The sequence below is a fragment of the Myotis yumanensis genome, unplaced genomic scaffold (assembly GCF_028538775.1).
Source record: "Myotis yumanensis isolate MYYU_CA2020_CCGP unplaced genomic scaffold, mMyoYum1.0.hap1 SCAF_5, whole genome shotgun sequence".
NCBI lineage: Eukaryota > Metazoa > Chordata > Mammalia > Chiroptera > Vespertilionidae > Myotis > Myotis yumanensis.
Window position 1 is genome coordinate 97,029,543 of NW_027223756.1, and position 19,235 is coordinate 97,048,777.

The following is a 19,235-nucleotide window of genomic DNA, read 5'->3' on the forward strand; positions in this document are numbered from 1 at the left end:
TTTGACTGGTGGATATATAGATAAATACATACAGAAAATTATCTAAAGTCAAAAATATTCTCTCCTCTATGTGAGTTCCTTAGAACACTTGCCATGTAAGCAAAAGCTACAGTAAGATTTCCTCAACCAGAGCTCAGGGACTAGCAGTTATGAGAAAATCTACAAAGTTAAGGAAAAAAACCCAAACTTAAAGTTTTTCCCATTTCAAAAAATAAGGCAATGTTCCAAATATTTTTACAGTACAAAAATTTTATTTTTTGTTAGGATAATTTAAAGTTTAAAACTGAAGTAGGCATATTCATTTTACAAACAAGATATTCTTTCATAAGTAAGACCATTAAAAACAGTAAACAAAAAAGCTGTCTTTACAAAAAGCTCTGTGCATAGCAACTTTATACCGTATATAACTGACAAAGCAAAATGAGAAAAAGGTAACTATACAGTTTGAAAATGAGACCTTACTGTACAAAAGGTAGAGAAGATAATGGTTTTTAAACCATGCATATTGAAATGTGCAAAGAAAAACTGGGGAAAAATATGATGTTATAACAAAAAAAAGTGAGATAAATAATGAAGTAAATTGTCCCTTTAAATAAAAAATCTTACACAGCTCCTCTTATAAAGATAGGATAGAACTTGTAGTTACCTATAGAAATACTTGTCTTCCAACTGGCACAAAAATAACCTGGGACCAGAATGATTCAACAGCAATGACTAAACAGGACAGAGTAGCTTTGTTTGAAATTTATTAGTACACTAAAAATAATCCTTACACACATTTATACAATTAAATAAATCTGTTGCTGCCAAGGTTCTAGCTGAATGGTCAAGGTGTCTGGTATTTAGTTACACACATTTTTTCGGTGTAAAGCTACCAACAAATTCTACAATCATTTTGAAGACAGTACTGCACTCATCTTCATGCAAGAGCAAAATTCACAGATTCTAAAAGCAATGCTACTTTAAAAAAACATTTCCTTATGTTGGATTGGCTCAAATCCAGGTCTAGACATGCTTGACTTTGTTCTGCCTTCCCTTCTGGATGGTAATGTTTGTGTTCTACACACTTTCCCCTCCCATACGATTTTTCACTAGGGAACTTTCTCTCGTGTGTTTCCCTATATTTTGGCGCTTCGAGCCCTGACTGTGAGGGACTGTCAGCAAAAGTTATGAGCATGTCAGGTCTCCAAAACCTTGGATTCTCCTGTGCATAGAAATAATATTTGGGTCATATTGGGTAATTCCAGAATAGATTACAGGCAAATAAGACTGATGGGGTTGAGTAGTTGTGGGCATGTATCATCTAAAATTGGCTCAGATGCACTAAAGGTGTTTTTCCATGAGAGCTGCATCAATTTCTAATGTTAGAAACCCAAACCGGAGTCTGTGTATAGACGATATTGTGTGCCAATGAGTCAACAAGGAAAACCCTGACCTGGAAAAAAAATGAGATCCTTATTGGCAATCCAAATAAGCCTGGATGCATCCCCAGGATCACAGAGGCTCCTGCAATGTTTCTCCCCCTCAGAGCCACTCCCAGAACTACGGACAGCCCACTGCAGCCCTGGGTAACTGGGCTGCCTGGGACACAGATGTCCCCAATCTCTGACCCTGCTAAAAATCTGGGTTTCCTTTTTTTTTAACACCAGGAGAAGGATTTAGGGCTTTTAACATTTCTCTTCATACCCCATCCCATTCTTGGCCTGGAAACTGTGTCAAGTTGGATACATACTTTTTTAAAGAGTTTAATGCCGTGAGAGGGGAAATCTAAAGAGAGAAGAAAGGACTTGACATTCTAAGAGTACAAGGAACAGATTCACCTGTTTCTGAAGTTCTGTGGGGCTTCTACCTCAGTGCTGAGCCAGGGAACCCAAGAGGAGGGAGTGCGTGGCTCTGTGAAGACCCAAGGGGCGGCTGGGTGGGGGAAGTCACGTGGCTTTGGCTCTTCTTTCAGGTGAGACTTCGTTCCCTGCGGTGAAAAGCTGGGATGCACTAAAACTTGGGAATCTCTGCACTGCTCAAGGGACAATGTTGAAAGCTAATATAAGTTTTTTTGTTTTTGTTTTTGTTTTTGTTTTTAATTTCACACAGAGTGAATACTAAAAGGGACTTGTAGACTATTTAGAAAGCAGATGGGAATGGGAATGAATTTATGGGCTTGAGTATTTTGTATTTGCATGGATTTGAATCTTTGTTTCTGTTGGGCTGTTCTGTAGGAATCTACATCAGGTACCTGTTCTTGCCCATGGGTCAATAAAATGATGGAAAAAGAGGGGATGCAGGATAGGGGGAAAGAGTCTAGTAAGTAACTGCAGTAATAATCACACATCTTTTAAACTTGTTACTACATGTTTGCATCAGTTTCATTTTACATCAGAAAGAGAACTTCCTCTCTTCCAAAAGGTCTTAATTTCTACCTCTACTTACAATAAGTTACACGTTTATTTATTTAAATAATTGTAAAACATTTTAAATTTTTCCCTTTTTTTAAAGAGATTAAACTATAAGCAAACACACATACAACAACATGTCATTCAATTCGGGTTTCATTTTAAGAAAGTCTTCCATGCTGGTACCCTGTTTTGTTCAGTTTTTTTCTGCATAAACTAAATTGGTATCTGAAAGGCTTCATAGAAAATAGAAACTTTCAACTTTTTTTTCCTACAAAGAAAAACAAATAGTATCCAAAATATTAAGCTTGAATTGTTTGCCAATTTTTTTTAAATATTTTACAAACATAGGAAGGTGGTTCTTATAATGTTCATAACAAAGAATTGCATTTCTGCTTTTAGCACTGACTACGTCAATGACATCTTTTGTCCTTGTCCCCAAGAGGGTCAGTTTGTATAGCCACCATCAGAGCTACACAAGGAAGGAGAGACCAGGTAACAAGCAGCTCCTCGTATACCCAAATCTGTCCATCCGTTCATTTGGGGGGCACAACTCTCCCCAAAGACCTAATAGTGCTTTCTTCATTGTTGGTCCATCAGAGTAAGTAGTTTTGTGCTATAAGAAAGCAGCTCTTCCTCTTCTTTACATCGGGGGCACGACAAGTCCGGTCATGGCTGCAAGAAAAGAAGGACACAGGAATGAGTCTCTGAGGTTTTTTACATTGAAGGCTATAACCCAGAGAGGGGGCAGGCGACGGGACTGACAGGTCTGATGCAATCCAGAGAGATGGTATCAGGTTTGGTCTAGCAGAAAGCCTACAGAGGTCCCCAAACCTTCCTGATCACTAAGTACAAGCAAAGCTTGTTGAAGTTTCGCTTGGGAGGCCAAGAGTTATGTTTTCTTTTATATTAATGGGTTGTGTACATGACATGGTGGATATAAACATGTAAACTAAATTGTACTATATGTATGACATATTTTTCATTATTAGGCTAAAATAATTTCTAGATTTTACAGTTCCAGACCCACTTAGTTGGAACAGGAGAGAATGCTCCAGGGGCTGAATCTATTGAGTTACTTACGAGGCATCATTTATAACAAATCAGACTTTCTATCCATCCTAGGTTTCTACCCATTCTAGCTGAAATTTGATTAGCTTTTCCCCTAACGAGCTCATCTTCCTTTGGTGCTCGCTGCTGCCCTGTGATGCTTGGTCACTAATAAATGCTGATCCACTGGAATAGAGGACTTAATTTAGTTCTTAATTTGGGAGTCACTCCAACCTCCACTCTTCATCCCCCGCCCAAGCACAGTGTGCACCGTCTCCTCCATGTAGTCAAGAGGATGTGGACAGCCTGTCTGGGTGGCATCAGGCCCAAGCCTTTCCCTTGAGGTGGGAAATAAAGCAGCATCAGCACAGTGTAGAGAAGTCACACAGAGATGCACCCCTCTGGCCTTGGCTTTCAGGTGATAAACCCATAGATTTTTCACATTATTGGAAACTGGCAGAATCATTTTCTTGCATTAAATCTTCAAACTATATCTAGGATTTGATTCTTTAGCTATATTGTCTATATCTCTTCTAGGGCTTATCAATTAGCATAGAAGCATTTTGCTGAGTGGTGCTTACTGAGCTTATAAGCAAATGGACAAAATTCTTCTTGCTTTCCCCAATTCACCTCTCTCCTCCATCTCCTCCTCTTCCCCTTTCTGTTCCTACTCCCCCTTCTCTCTGTCTCTACTCCTCCCTCCCTTCCTCCCTCTCCTTCTGCACTTCCTCTCATACCAGCTAGTCTTCTTGGGCAAAATTGTCAGCCGTATATTTCCCTGCCCATACAGACTTTATTGAATGCTTGTGAGATCTGGATTAAGGTCTTACACAGCTAGCAAAACCTTAATTATTTTTGCCTGTATTACTATATATCGAATCAATGTAACTTTTCAATAAAGGCAGTTCAATTCTGGACACTCCCTGATGATTTGGAGACACAGCAACCCTGGTAATTATCCTAGAGTGTAGGAGGTTTTCTTATTTTATTTTTTTTCCTGGAGGGAGCTGGAAAATGAATCAGGTGCCTAGTGCATAATATTATCTTGACACTCTGTACTCATCAACTGTAAATGCCTGAGAGATGAGGTGGAGGGTGAGACAATGACACTACATGTATAGCTCTCTGGTAGAGGGAATCTGGCTCAAGGTTTCAACTTGAACTTGTCTATTGCACTCAAAACTCATCAGCCCCTTCCTTTCTCTAGGTCCTCAGAGAGTTACCTACAAAGCTTACTAAAAGGGCAGAGTCGCTCAAAGAACCAGCTCCACTGCTTGCCAGAAGAATAGCAGACTTTACATATTTTTCCTTCTTCCTAGTCTCATGTTGGGCATTGGTGGGCTAGATCTCTGCTGCATGGTGACCCTGACTGTTTGCTGGTAGAAACCATAGCCAATAGACAGAAAGCAGAAGTTCATTGGAGAAAAAAGGTAAGCATTTTCGTGGGGGAGGAGGGAAACGGCTTAACGGCATGTTGTCCAATTTTTTGACCTTTGGCATTTCATGGGAAAGCAATAATCCCTCTTTGGTCCAGGTGAGGAGTAGGCATGGGTGAAAGGTGAGAGAGGAATTGCACTATTCTTGTGCCCAGAGAGATAGTGGGCTGTCCGAGCACCAGTTCTGGAGTCAAAATGTCTAGGTCGAGTCATCGGTCACTTGCTATGTGGCCTTGGGCAGCTACTTCACTGAACATGGTGCTAACGGTGTGGCCTTCCCCTTGGGTCACATGGGAGGCTTGAACAAGACAATTCATGTGAAGTGTTTGGTTCAGTGTCTTGCACGTGGTGCTCAGCGATGCTCAGTGAAGGTCAGCAAGTATTAGAGGGCATTAGTCACACATGTCCTCTGCAGATGATTAAAAGCATCTCATCTTACAAGCTAGAGAAGAACCTTTCCATCAGCCTGTGATCGCCCAACCACCTTAGACCTATTTTCACTCTCCCACCGTCTGTCTATGAAGATATGAGGTGTCCTTGCAATCCCAGATTCCTTCCTTTGATGACTGTGGGTAGTACATTCAATGTCAGCTTGGTTTTAACCTTGTCCGCATCAATGGACATTGTAATGTTGAGCCTTGAGCTTCTCACTGGCTCCAACATGAGAAAGAGTGGGGCAGGAGAGTGGGGGCCAAGGCCTCTGAAAGGCATCCTTTGTCAATCCCAGCCTTCTCTCTGCTGGTCTTCGTGAAATGTCCCTTACCATTCCTGATCTTTACACAGATCACTTCACAACAACCCTTGTAGATAGCTTTGAGCTTTTCTATTTAACAGCCTAAGAACTGAGGCTCTCAGATGATGATGATTTGTATAGATTCACATAGCCTGGAAGAGAGCTGAGCTAGAACTCTGATAAAGTCTAGTGTTCTTCCAATGGCTGATATCCCTTGAGGTTCTCCTCAGCATTCTCTTTTATTTCTCCACACATTACTTTCTATTTTCATAATTTTTACTACTGTCTACAATCCTAATTTAAGTGCTTCTCTTCTCCTTCCCTCCCTGCCCTCCTCCTTCTTCTAAGGTTCAAATCACCAGAAAATTTTGGAGGAAATTGTAGAATCCAAAAGAGGCTAAAGACCTCATTGTAATTCTATAGAAATGAAACCAGAGCCCAAAGCCTGTGCCTACATGTAACCAACTAAATTGTCACTCCTAAAGACAAGATCAAGATTGTGCAGCTCACACAATACCATATACAGATCATGTACTATAGAATTGTATACTTGAAACCTATATAATTTTATTGACCAAAGTAACCCCAATAAATTCAATAAAAATATTTTTACAAAAAAAGAATGTGCACCTCAGCCACTCTCTTACCCTAAGCATTCTAACCTGTGGTGAGAAGCAGCTCACACAGCTGAGGACCCTAGAGAGGGTCTTCTGACTATTTTGCTGCTGTTGTCCCAACAGGAAAGCCTCCCTAAGACCCACACAAACTTTTCCAACTCTTTGAGCCAACTCAACCCTGACTGGGTAACACCACAGGGAGCCTTGGGTATACACCCATAAGCAGGGAGGAGATCCCAGGACATGGGAGCCAGTGAAAAATTCATCTTGGCTTCGAGCTAAGAGTTGGGTGGTCCACACAGGTGAGCCTCCCTGGACAGAACAGATCCAGAATATCTAAGACAGCCAGCTCTACTTCCCCAACTCTATGGTTTGTGAGAGAGGAGGGGGGGGCAAGGTGGCAAGGGGAAATCAAGTTATACTTTTCCCCCTCAAAGTGAAACTGAAAATATTTGCAAGAGTTGCCTGGAAGGAGGAAAGGACCACATCCCTCCATCTTCCTCCCACACCTGCAGTCCTCCTTAGCTTTTCTTGAGCCTCTCACACTACACTTCCCCAATGAGACCTGTGTGGCCCCCACTTGGTTTAAGGGACATGACTAAAATCAGAGAACATGGAAAGGGGAGACATCATCACTGGAGTGGCTGTGGAGAAGGGGAAGATACAGCAAATATTCAGCAATTGTTGTCATGTCCCAGTCTGAAGACAAAGCCGTCATGGAAAAGGTTCTGAACACGTCCCCTAGCAATGAGATGGAAACCACTACTTTGATAAAAGATGGGCATGTGGAGACACTTAGCTATAAGATGAGCCTGTTTCTCTATGAATCAGACATCTGGATAAACATATATATATATTTCCCTCAAATACACAGATGTTTCCAACTCCTCACGTGTTAGGTGGCATGTAGGTGCAATGGCTTTGTCTAGTTAGAAGAAAAAGAATTTTCAGGGACTCTTGTAAGTGCTGGGCTTTTAGTTCTCATTTGACAGTTTCTCTGTTAAGTCACTTGACTTCGAAGAGACACCATCGCCTCTGATGGTAGGAAGGGAGAGAAACCTAACACACCTTCCAGAGTTCTGCTCAAACACAGCCCGCGATGAAACCTCACAGGTGTCCCCAAAGGATCAGGAATCCATTCACTATCATAAAGCCCCTAGGCAAGTGGTTCTCAACCTTTGGGTAGTGACCCCTTTGGCGGTCGAACGACCCTTTCACAGGGGTCGCCTAAGACCATCCTGCATATCAGATATTTACATTACGATTCATAACAGTAGCAACATTACAATTATGAAGTAGCAACGAAAATAATTTTATGGTTGGGTCACAACATGAGGAACTGTACTTAAAGGGCCAGAAGGTTGAGAACCACTACCCTAGGCAGATGCCGTCCCAGGGATAGCACAGGTCATCCAAGTCTCTGCTGACTGCAGAGGCCTTGATCCACGAAAGGTTAACCAAACCTCTGCCTGCTTTGGTTTCATTCAACACTGCTGGTCATGCATGTTTTCATGTCAAGACATGGGGAACAGCCTAAAAATAATGTGGGTCGTCAGGATCCACAACATTCAGCAGTTTCCAATTTGTTCTTTTGCCGTCAGCTGCCTCCCATTCACACTGAGATGATTAGATTCTCATGTACTCATCACATTTGTGTTACGTCACGTCATATTAGATTTTAAGACATTGCTCAAAATGGGTTTGATGGGTGATCAGTTTTTGTTCTTAGACACAGTATCTTTTTTTCTTCCTTCTCTACAACACCCCAATCAGGCACCTGCTATCAATTTGACTAGCACATAGCCAGAACTCTCAGACCTGGCTGGTGCTCCTGAGGGAGCCTGTGCATTTGTGCCAAGGGAATGTGTACGCACTGCAGATGGTTAGATGAGTAGGTAAGTGGTCATCACCATGTAGCATCCAACCTGGTGATCAGACCCCTACTAGGAAATAGTGAAAAGCCAAGGTGTGGGGAGTCCAGACACCCCTGGAGGGTATGTTTGGCTCTACCAGTTAATTCTGTGATCATGCAAAGTTGTTCAACTTCTGGTTTCCCCCATCTTGCTCTTGAATGGAGTACTAGCCCAGGTGTAAAGCCATTCACGTACCACCATGAAAACAACAAAGCATCTCTTTGTAAGTAAATTGGCTAGAGATACAGCATAAGGCCGTGCAGTTTGCTCTTACTCTGCTGGCCTGTGGCACATGTACCATACTTACTCCCAGCGTGGGGCCTTGGCTTACCTCTGAATCCATTTCCATTGCCACTGGAGCAGGCGGGCGAAGGGGAGCCTTGGGGCCTGATGACAGGGGCAAAGGCACTCTTCTGTTTGACAGCAGGAAAAACTGAAGAGGAAAATGGGAGGATGGAAGACGTGCTGGAAGATCCAACAGTGGGGCTTGATGACATGACTGGAAAGCAAATGCACAATCTTCTTTTAGAGAGAGACATATGGAGAAGTTCTTTCTTCCGTGCATATAACCCTACACAGCTATTGAGAAATGACTAATTCATTCCAGGTATTGTTCCAGATTCCAGGGATTTAAAAATGTTGAATGTGACAATGCCCCTGCCCTGAGCAATAGACAAGGAGAACAACCAAGAGGGTGATAATTTAATTGGAGGAACATACACAGCTAAGCAGACCTAGCGGGTAGAGTGCCCCTCTGCCTGGGAGAGTCAGGAAGGCATCAGCAGGATGTGATATTATGATAGGTCTTAATTCATGAGTAGAAGCTCAACAAGAGAAGATTGAGACCAAGATCCAAAAAATCACCAAATCTACTCGAGAATGGAAACCTCTTTTTCTCCCTAAAATAAGTCCTGTCTGGGAGCTATCTACTTCCCTGGCAATTCTCAGGGCTCCCGAGTTTTGAGGTATGGGGTAACATCTTCTCAAAGAGTGACATCTCTATGGGCCACTTCCTCATTAAATGTAAAAGTTTATTAACATTTAGGAGATTACTTCCCTCTCCCTCTACTTGCAGAGCTCCTGGGAAATAAAGCTGTGAGTCAGCCTCCTCTGATGTAATGTGAAAGAAAAACACCAATATTAATGTTAAAATTACTTAAAGGAAGCCAAAAGCTAAGTGTTGTAACTTCAAAAAAATAAAATAAAGGCAATTTACACAATAAAGTGCCCCACCTCTTAACGTCAGATACTCCAAGTTACATCACACAAGAAGATAATTTTTAAAAAATCCTCACCCAAGAATATCTTTTTATTGATTTTAGATAGAGAGGAAGGGAGGAAAGAGAAAAACATTGATGTGAGAGAGAAATATCGGTCCTGTACACACCCAACCTGGGTATTTGCCCTGACCAGGAATTGAACCCATGACCTTTCAGTGTATGGGACAACGCTCCAACCAACGAAGCCACACTGGCCAGATTAATGATTTATCTAAAGTTGCTTATCCCTAGGTAGTCTTAATTTTATCTTCTATGTGTAACTTGCTCAAGAAAGGGGTAAACTGAAATTCACATGGGTCAAATTGTTCAATATAGCATTTATAATAGAAGGCCAAGCTTCATGGACTCCTTTTAGCATCCTCTCCAGAATCCTGAACTGTCAAAATCATATAACTTGGTAAAAGAATTACTAGAAAACCCCATAGCAAAGCCCACAATAAAGGCTGGCAGTGCTAACTAACTTCTGCTTCGGATCTTCAGTGGCCCAGCCTCTCCACAATTAAATTTTGAAAGTTAGGACATGAGTGTGACTTATGGTTCAAAGAACAAGTATAAGGTGAATTGAAGGTCAAATGTTCTGAGGTCCTATGTAAGACTCCATATCACTTTCCCCTCTCTCATTACAAAGATTTACTTTAGTCTACGTTCACACATTTGCATGTAGTATAATGCAGTCATACAGCATATCTCCAATATGTTTTTTATAGCCACACTGCATACCAAGTTTTCACTAAAAATGATTTATCTAAAAACTGTTTATCCTTAGGTAGTCCTGATTTAAAGAGCTATGCAGAAGGAAGCATCTGGGTATACTTCTGTCTTTCCTCAAGTAATATGAATTTTTTTAAAAAGCTGGAAAAGAAGACAAAGTCCCAGAAGAATCTCATGTAATACTTAAAGATGAAAATAAAGAAGAGATGGGGCTACCCTGGTGTCAGAGGATAGGGTACAGGATTAAGCACTGGGAGTGAGTCCTAGTCACAGTTCCAAGCAAAATCTCCTCTTCTCATCTTGTTTTTAGCAACAATAAAATGTGTGTAGGAGCAAGGAAGAGAGGGAACCTCTCTCCTTTCTGTGAGGCACAGAATTAGAGGCCGGAAAAAGGCTGAGACTCAAGAGGCCCTGACTCTGACCACAGTCCAATCCCTGCCATACTGTGTGACCCATGCAGGCTCCAAAATGGCGCCTTGATCTCTATGTCTGCAATGGAGAACCTCCCCTCATACCCCACAGCAGAGGGGGGCGGTTATAATGTGAATTAGACACACACACACACACACACACACACACACACACACACACCTGTGTGTGCAATTCCATTTTCCATTCAACATATGACTCACTTTTACAAATATTTCTTTTCTCATAACAGATCCAACCTAAAATGGGTTGATTAGATCAAATGTGACTGCCTCCCAGTGGAAGGGGAGTCACCTGAAGTTTTACTAAATGGCATAAAAGAATTGTTGAGAGTTGAATAAGCAGAGAACTATACCATGCCCACTCAAAATATTTTTTAAATATCCAAATTAGTTTTAAATTTAATGCAAATATAATAAAAATCTTAAAAGGAATTTTAATTTGTAAGGGTCAACAAACATAATTTCTATGTTTATCTGTTTAAAAAAACAACACTACAGGAAACAGAAAGTTTTGTTTAAAAATTTTTGAAGTAGTAAGGAGGCATTTATCTTAACATATTAAGAGTTATAATAAATCTACATCAATGAAATAAGTGTTATACTAGCATAAATATAGTTAGACAACTCCTTGGAGAAAATAGAGTCCAGAAACAGACCTGAGTATATATATATATATGAGAATTAAAATTTAATAAAGGTGACATTTCAAATTAGTGTGGAAATAAATGCCTGGGAACTGTACACTACCATTTGGAGACTAAATTTAGAGTGCTTCCTCATGTTAAACTCTAAAGTAAATCTTAGTGCATTAAAGAGTTATTTGCAAAAACAAAATTATTAAGGTGCTAGTGGAAAAATTAGGAAGGTTATATAATTTACATAATCCTTTCAACCCTCAAGTCTACATAAAATGGCAGGAGGTAGATTTGCTACAGGACAAAAAGCTTCCGTAACACACACAGAAAAGGCAAACGACAAATTAGCAGAAATATTTGTGATAATTATCAGATGTGTTTAAATCCTCAATCGCTAATAAGCTTTTGTAAATTAATTAGAAAATGAAAAACATCCCAAAAGAAAAATGGGCAAAGGACACCAAAAGGGAAGTCACAGAGCGAAAAATGAAAATGACCAAAAGACCTTCAAAGACTTATAAATGTTCACACTGATTCGTAATCAAATGCAAATTAAAACAGTACTGAGCTGTTGTTTTCCAGTTATCAAGTTGGTAAAGATTAAGAAGAAATTAACAGGGCAGGGAATTAGGTCCTTTCCTAAGGGGCAGTGACCTCTCTGGAGGGACTCTGGCAATAAGTACCAAGGTATTTGTGTTTTTAAATGTGCATATTTTTTAGCCCAGTAATTTAATTTCTAGAAGTTAACTGCAAGGGAGTAATCATAAATGTGCAAAAACTAGATGCAAGGGCATTTTTATATTTGTGAAAAAGTGGGACATAACTGAAGTGATCATCAATAAGGTCCATGAAACGGACCACTATGGAAACTAATGTTGGACAAGAATATTGAATGACATGGAAAGATATGCCTAATAAAGCAGATTAAATAATAACATATGTCAAATCCACTTTTTAAAAAACATATGGAGCAAAAGTCAGGATGTGATTTATGTCCAAACTTTTTTTAACCTCATCAAAAGATATGTTTATATTGAGAATGGAAGAGAGGGAGAGGGAGAGAGAGAGAAAAACATCTACATGAGATAGGAACATTGATTGGTTGCCTCTTATACACACCCCAACTGGGGATCAAACAGGAAACTTAGGTATATGCCCGGACTGGGAATCGAACCCAAAACCTTTTGGTGTACAGGATGATGCTCTAACCAATTGAGCCACCTGGGCAGGGCTACATCCAAACTTTTAATGATATACATATCTCTGACTGATGGGATTAAGAATATTCTTATTCCTTTTTCTTGTCCATATTTTCAAAATTTTCTACAATGAACAGATATCACTTTTGATGTAAGAGAAACCAGTAAAAGCTATTAAAATAAACAAATGGAAAATCTCTATTTCTTTGGTAAAAAAAAGAATAATATAATTTTTAGCAATAGCTGTCTTGGATGTCAATGTTTCTCTTAGATTTAAGGCTTTCCTTCCTGTAAAATAGGCTTTCTGTTTACCTTCTGTCACAGAAAAGCAGAGACTAATAAATTTTCAAATTCTTGGGGAAAGCTTGTTGATTGTAGTTAACTTTGCAAAGCAAACATCACTGCTAATGTGTAGGACACAGGCCTGCATCGACAGGTTTTACGGAGCCTAGCTTCATATCTGTGACTTGGCTAATTTTGCCACTTTCCTTCTCCTCTTTCACTGGTCTTATGGCAGAAACTCATTAGTTGTGCATCAGAACAGACACTGCAATTTTCAAAATGTGTCTATCCATGGCTGGAAGGCTGTACTTTAAAAGTTAACAGTGGTTATCTTTGCAGAGAAATAAAGGGTGTCAATTTCCCCCTTTTTACATATACATGCTTTTCTAATTATCTATAATGAGCATGTTACTATTGTAATTGGACATTTTTTCTTTCTTCAAGAAAAAGACAAAAGAAATATATCAAAATGTTAACAAGGTTTTAAAAAAAATTTTAAATTGAGTTTTAGAGAGAGACGAAGGGAGAGGGAGAGAGAGAAACATTTATGTGAAAGCTAAACATCGATCAGCTGTCTCCTTGTACACCCCCTACTGGGAATCGAACCCACAATTCAGGCATGTGCTCTGACAGGGAAATGAACAGGCAACCTTTCGGTGCACATGACGATGCCCAACCAACTGAGTCACACTGGCGAGGGCAACAATGTCGTTTTATTTATGGTGAGAGTAGGTTTTCTTTTTAAAACTATTTTCATGGGCTCCAATTTTTCTATAAAAATCATTTAATAATCTACAATAGCAAATATCTTGATATTTATTTTTGAAAATATAAAAGTATTGAGGCTCAGGGCATAGTCTAAGACTGTGGTCGGCAAACTGTGGCTTGCGAGCCACATGCGGCTCTTTGGCCCCTTGAGTGTGGCTCTTCCACAAAATACCACGTGCAGGCGTGCGTACAGTGCGATTGAAACTTCGTGGTCCATGCGCAGAAGTCGGTTTTCGGCCTGGGCGAGTCTATTTTGAAGAAGTACTGTTGATATTTGGCTCTGTTGACTAATGAGTTTGCCGACCACTGGTCTAAGACTATGTGAGTAAAGTAGGAGTCTCTGAGGACAGGTTGGATTTTTGTCTTATGGATTTTGTTCCAAAATTTTGGATTTGCTTGGTGGCTATTCTGCTTTGGAAGAAGTGGCCCTGGGTGTTGCAGTTTGAGTAGGCCATCTTTGGGGATACCAGAGTGCACCGATTTGAGAAAGTTGATCACATGTACCATTGAGAATTTCTCTGGACATCTCTCTCTATGGATAAAGGCCAAAGTAAAGGCCAGCACTCCTGGCCCAGAAATCTCTGTGAACATGGGGAGTTAAGGAAAAACCACTTTTCTTCTTCTAAGGATTGATTGGCTTGCACGGTCCCAGCTGGACCTCAGTGGGCACACATCCTCCTTTGCATCGAGCCATTGCATTTGCTGGCACTCAGGGGTCTGTCAGCATTTCATTATAACCCCCTATTGTCAGGGGTTTAGAATTCAGCCATAAAAACTTGCACTGAGCTGGAACTTGGCACACACTGCTACCGCCAGGAAGTGAAGTTTGTATGTGAAATTGAAAAAACATCTGTTTGGCCATTTTTGAAGTTGTGTGAGAGCAAAAGCAGTAAAGATGCAGGTTTTTGATACTCTGCATTGGCCATAATGTAAGTCAACTTGACCAAAAGACTTGGCTTTATTTCTTTTTAATGTCTCTAGCAAGTGATTGTTCCATGGCCTGGCCTGGCCACATCAGACTATTTTTTTTTTAGTTTAAAAAATAAAATGGAAAATTATAGAATGCTGTTTTCAGACACATGCACCTGAACTGATAAAAATCCTTTAATCCTTTCCTTTTTTTTTGTATTTGCCAGAGATGTTAAGACTTAGTGGTTAGAAATTAGAAAGACAGGTCAGCTATTATTGTGATGAACTCCACAGGGTATTTTGTAATTTAGCAGTAGAGGATTTTATTGTAATGAATTAATGAATGCACTATTTGGTTTCCCATTCTCAGTCTGAAACTCCTTCAGACCCTCCCTCAGAAAACGAAGGTGCAAGGACCACACACACCCAGTAGGAGCTAGGAGGAGGTTCTTGGCTATGTTTCCCACTCCTGTTGGGCAGGGCATCTTCCTCTTTCTATTCTGTGTATGCTGTCTTCCTTACTTGTTGTTGTTGTTAATCCTCACCTGAGGATATTTTCTCCATTGCTATTTAGAGAGAGTGTAAGGGAGGGAAGGAAGGAGGAAGGGAGAGAGAGAGAGAGAGAGAGAGAGAGAGAGAGAGAGAGAAAAACATCGACATGAGAGAAACACATCAACTGGTTGCCCCCCACAGGGAGTGAACCTGCAATCCAGGTATGTGCTCTCAACCAAGAATCAAACCCATAACCCTTGGGTTGATGCTCTAACCATTGACCCATGCCAACCAGGGCACTGTCTTGTTTACTTTGAAGACTTTGAGTTTATTATTTTTCCTGTGGCATGGGATTGAGTGATCAAGAAAGGGTAGTGAAATTAAGGTGTCAGTTGCTGGTATAGGAAGGGTTCCTCCTTATCAAATGAATTATAGAAATACCAGGCATTTTCATTTATCTATCCATTATCTATGTTTGTCTGTATATCTATCTACCTATCTATCTATCATCCATCTATCCTCTCCCTCCCAACTTTCTCCTACACTGCACACTATATTATTATATATGTTTTTATTGATTTTAACATTTGTATATGTTTTTATTGATTTTAGAGAGAGGAAGAAAGAGAAAGAAACATCAATGTGAGAGAGAAACATCGATGGGTTGCCTCCCATATGCATCTGGACTGGGGATCCAACTTGCAACTTGGGCATATGCCCTGACCAAGAATTGAACCCGCCACCCTTTGGTGCACAGGACAATGCTCCAACCTACTGAGCCACACCAACCAGGGCTTGACCAATTTTGATCTACAAAAATGACAATTTCACATGGTTCAACCAAATACACACATTTTATTCATAAATGTATGCTTGAACATGTGATATTCATTTCATATGTTTCAGCCTAATAATGTATTATAAATATGTGAAATATTTCTTACATTATTGAATAATTTAAAAACTTGGTATTCTGAATCTGATGATTTGTTCTAGTCTCATTTTTGCTATTTATTAGCAATCCTTGAGTAAGTTATTTAATAATGATTAATATCTTAGAGGAGAAATTATAATAATTATAATTATTACCATTATTATATCCAAATCATAAGGGTGTTGTGAGGATCTGACTGGACTGTACATGTGACAAGCCTGATAGGCTGTTAAATTGGAATGCAATTATGAATTCCTCTTATTGTTGTCACCACTGATAGGGGACATTATTTACATAATGGCTCTCTTGCCCTCTACCACTTGTAGGGGCTGTTGACGACGTGATCCATTCTGCACACAGGTCCCCTCTCCACAAGGATGCAGGAAGAAACCTCTACAAGGTCTTGGCAACAGAAAATTCAAGTTTTTCCTGAGCTACTAAAAATATACGGTGGACACTAATGCTTATAGCAAATAGCTCCTCTCTTTGCTTTACCATCTTGTAAGTCTCTGAACCAAAATAATGGCTCCCTTGAATGACCGAATGGTATCCATACCTGTCCTTGGCTTCATCTAATTTTCCTATCCATATTTTTTCTTTTATCTCAGTTTCTTATATTTTCTATCTTCTACTTTCATAATACCCATCTGGCCACTACAATTCCCCCATTTTTGAAACAAGATAAGGTAAAAAAAAAAAAAAAAAAAGCGCGAAGAAATAAATAAATCAAGCAAAAGTTTGTTTTTCTAGATCATTCTGGTCTAATTGATCTGGATCATACAACACAGAACTCATGTCATCAGATTTTAGTGGTACTAGAAGAACCAACCTCTACTGTCTCTGCTCCCTGGTTGCTGTGTCCTTATCACATTCAGTAGGGTGCTGAGTGTGACGAATCAAACACATATCCCAGAAAGAACTCATGGATGTGTATCAATAGAGAACCATAGACCCAAAGGCTGAGTGGCAGCCTCCAGATCCTTGGCATGTCACTTCCTGAGCTGTGGTGGAAGGGGCTGTATGCCGACCTTGATGCGCCCTTGCTCCTGGAATGAGGGAACCAGTCTGGGAACGGAGGATCTGCTGCAAAGCCTGCCACAGGATCTAACATTTCAAGAACACCCCACTCAATCACTCAGACTCTCCGTGGTGGCTTCTCTCCTGGCCTGAAGTATCCCCTAAGTAGGTTTGAAAAGCACATGTTCTCTTAGCTTGTGTAAGTTCCCAGTTTAGCCCTGAAAGCAAGCTGAGTGAGTTTTCCTAACTTCCTGGAACATCTAGCTTGCTGCTAGTCCATAGGTCAAGATTAGGAGGTTCTGTCTCTCCATTCATCTATTGATGGGCCCTGGTTGCTTCCATATCTTGGTTATTGTAAATAATGCTGCAGTGAACACAAGGGTGCATATATTTTTTTAAATTAGTGGTTTTGTTTTTCTGGCTGAATACCCAAAAGTGGAATTGCTGGGCCATGATAAGTTTGCACAATGACAAATGACTAGACTTACTGTGGTAATCACACTGTAAGCTATATAAATATTGTACATCTGAAATCAATGTAATATTGTACACCAACCATACTTAATTTTTTTTTAAAGGTTTTATCTCCATGTATCACTCTCACAAGTTGTCAAATCCATCTCTCTAGAACAGCAACTTTTACACAGTGTGCCACAAGAATTTTAAAAACATGCAATACCTGACCATTTAGTCAGGGGCACTGACCTATTTTCCCTTAGATTGTCAAATAAAAAAATGGCAACAGCCAACATAACAATAGCCGTCTGGTTGAATGAATCAAAATTATACTTTTTTTGTCAGATCAGCAAAAAAAATATATATTTTTTTATGTGCCGCAGAGTTTTAGTAATTAGTTTATGTGTGCCATGAGATGAAAGGAGTTGAAAATCACTCCTCTGGATGGAGGAGAGAGCTATGTAACACAGTAAAAAGGGAGCCTGGTGGGATGCACAGAATAACGTGAAGTCATAACTTCTATGTTGAAATGATTACCCTGCCCTATGCCAGCTGTGTGGTCGCAGGTAAGTCAGTGATTTGCTGTGCACCTAAACCTCCTCACCTGGAACAATGGGATAATAATACCAACCTCAGAAAGTTCTTATGAGGATTAAGTAAAACATCATGTCTGAAAACCCCTGGTGAAGAGTATACATTACTCTTCACGGAATCTGAATTCCTCTCCTCTATCTACATAAGCTACATATGCTCTTTCTATGTTTAAAAAAAGGAAACATTTCCCTTCTTTCCTCTCCCCTCATCTGCCCCCCACCCCTGCCCCAAGACTTGGAGTAACCAAAGGAGCCTAAGTCTAGTGAAGGGAAAAGAACAAAAGGCAGGAAGGAAAGGAATTGGGCTCTTCCTTCATGGGGCAGTGAGATGTAGGAAGGAGGGCAACTCTCCCTCAAAAGGCTGAACAGTAAAACCCAGGGACAGAGACAGGGAGAGGCAGACAGCGGAGAGGGAACTTACTTCCATAAGGGGAGCCTGTGGGGGAGCCGTTTAGAAATCCTGGTGACCCTGGAACGCCCAGGTTGGCCATGGGGACATTGCTGTAGCCATTCATACTGTTACTGGAGGTGCTGTAATTAGACTGCTGAGGGGTAGAGCTGGAAGAGTAGCCCCGAGGAGAGATGCTGCTTGTGTTGCGGATGTAACCTGGACAACCAAGAAAAGCCTGGGTAAACGAACCAATGTGCACACATAGTGCAGAGCAAACATGGCAGCACAGATCCACATCAGCCCAGAGTACAGAGCACCACCAACCTGATCCTGGACGGGGTGGAAAGTGCGCATCTTACCTTCATCCTTTAATACTTCCTTTCCCTTCCCCATCCTACCCCAGGCCATGTCCCTCGCAGTCCCTCCTTCATCTGCTTTTACATTTGCAGTCAACCTCACCAACTCATACCAAGGAATGACTAATGGCAGTGTATACTGACATCTCCCAAATCATATTTCATATAACACTAGAGCCCTATGAGATACTAATAAGTATCACTGAGAAAAACATTGTGTGGTCAAACAAAGTGTGGCAGGTGTTGCATACTGTAGCCATTCTTTGAAGATTGGCATATGAGGGACCTAGAGAATACCTAAACTAATTTAACTTTGCTAACCTAGTATTTCCCAAATTAAACACACCATAGCATCTGTTCTGGGAGTGGTGGGGAAAAGGCATTCTGATAACACCTCAAGGGCCACTAGTATTCTACATGTCACAGCTTTGGGAATGTTCAAATTTGTTGCCATGCCCTGGGTGGGGGTGGGAAACATTTTCATTCAAAAAGTGTTGATAAGCTCATTTAAATGTGCTGTTCTTTGACCAAAGACTTGGAAACATCAGCAGTGGAGTTTGGGTAAATTCAGCCTCTAAGAGGGATAAGGGAAGGGACAGTGAGTCCTCCTCATACTTCTAAAATCCTAGCTCAGAGACATCA

General features: G+C 40.5%; 1 protein-coding gene across 2 annotated transcripts in view; it reads right to left on the reverse strand.

Annotated features, from left to right (window-relative positions):
- Positions 1-297: 297 nt before the first annotated feature.
- EBF2 (EBF transcription factor 2) overlaps positions 298-19,235 on the reverse strand; it is a 195,708-nt gene continuing 176,770 nt past the window's right edge. Inside the window, exons 14-16 of one of the 2 annotated variants that reach the window (XM_070416619.1) lie at positions 18,268-18,453; positions 8,471-8,572; positions 298-3,065 (exon numbers count right to left, since the gene is read on the reverse strand). In XM_070416619.1, coding sequence (XP_070272720.1) covers positions 3,034-3,065; positions 8,471-8,572; positions 18,268-18,453 — 320 coding nt within the window. In that variant the 3' untranslated portion in view covers positions 298-3,033. Of the gene's footprint in view, positions 3,066-8,470; positions 8,639-18,267; positions 18,454-19,235 lie in introns of both variants that reach the window. The other variant, XM_070416618.1, reaches the window with a different exon arrangement.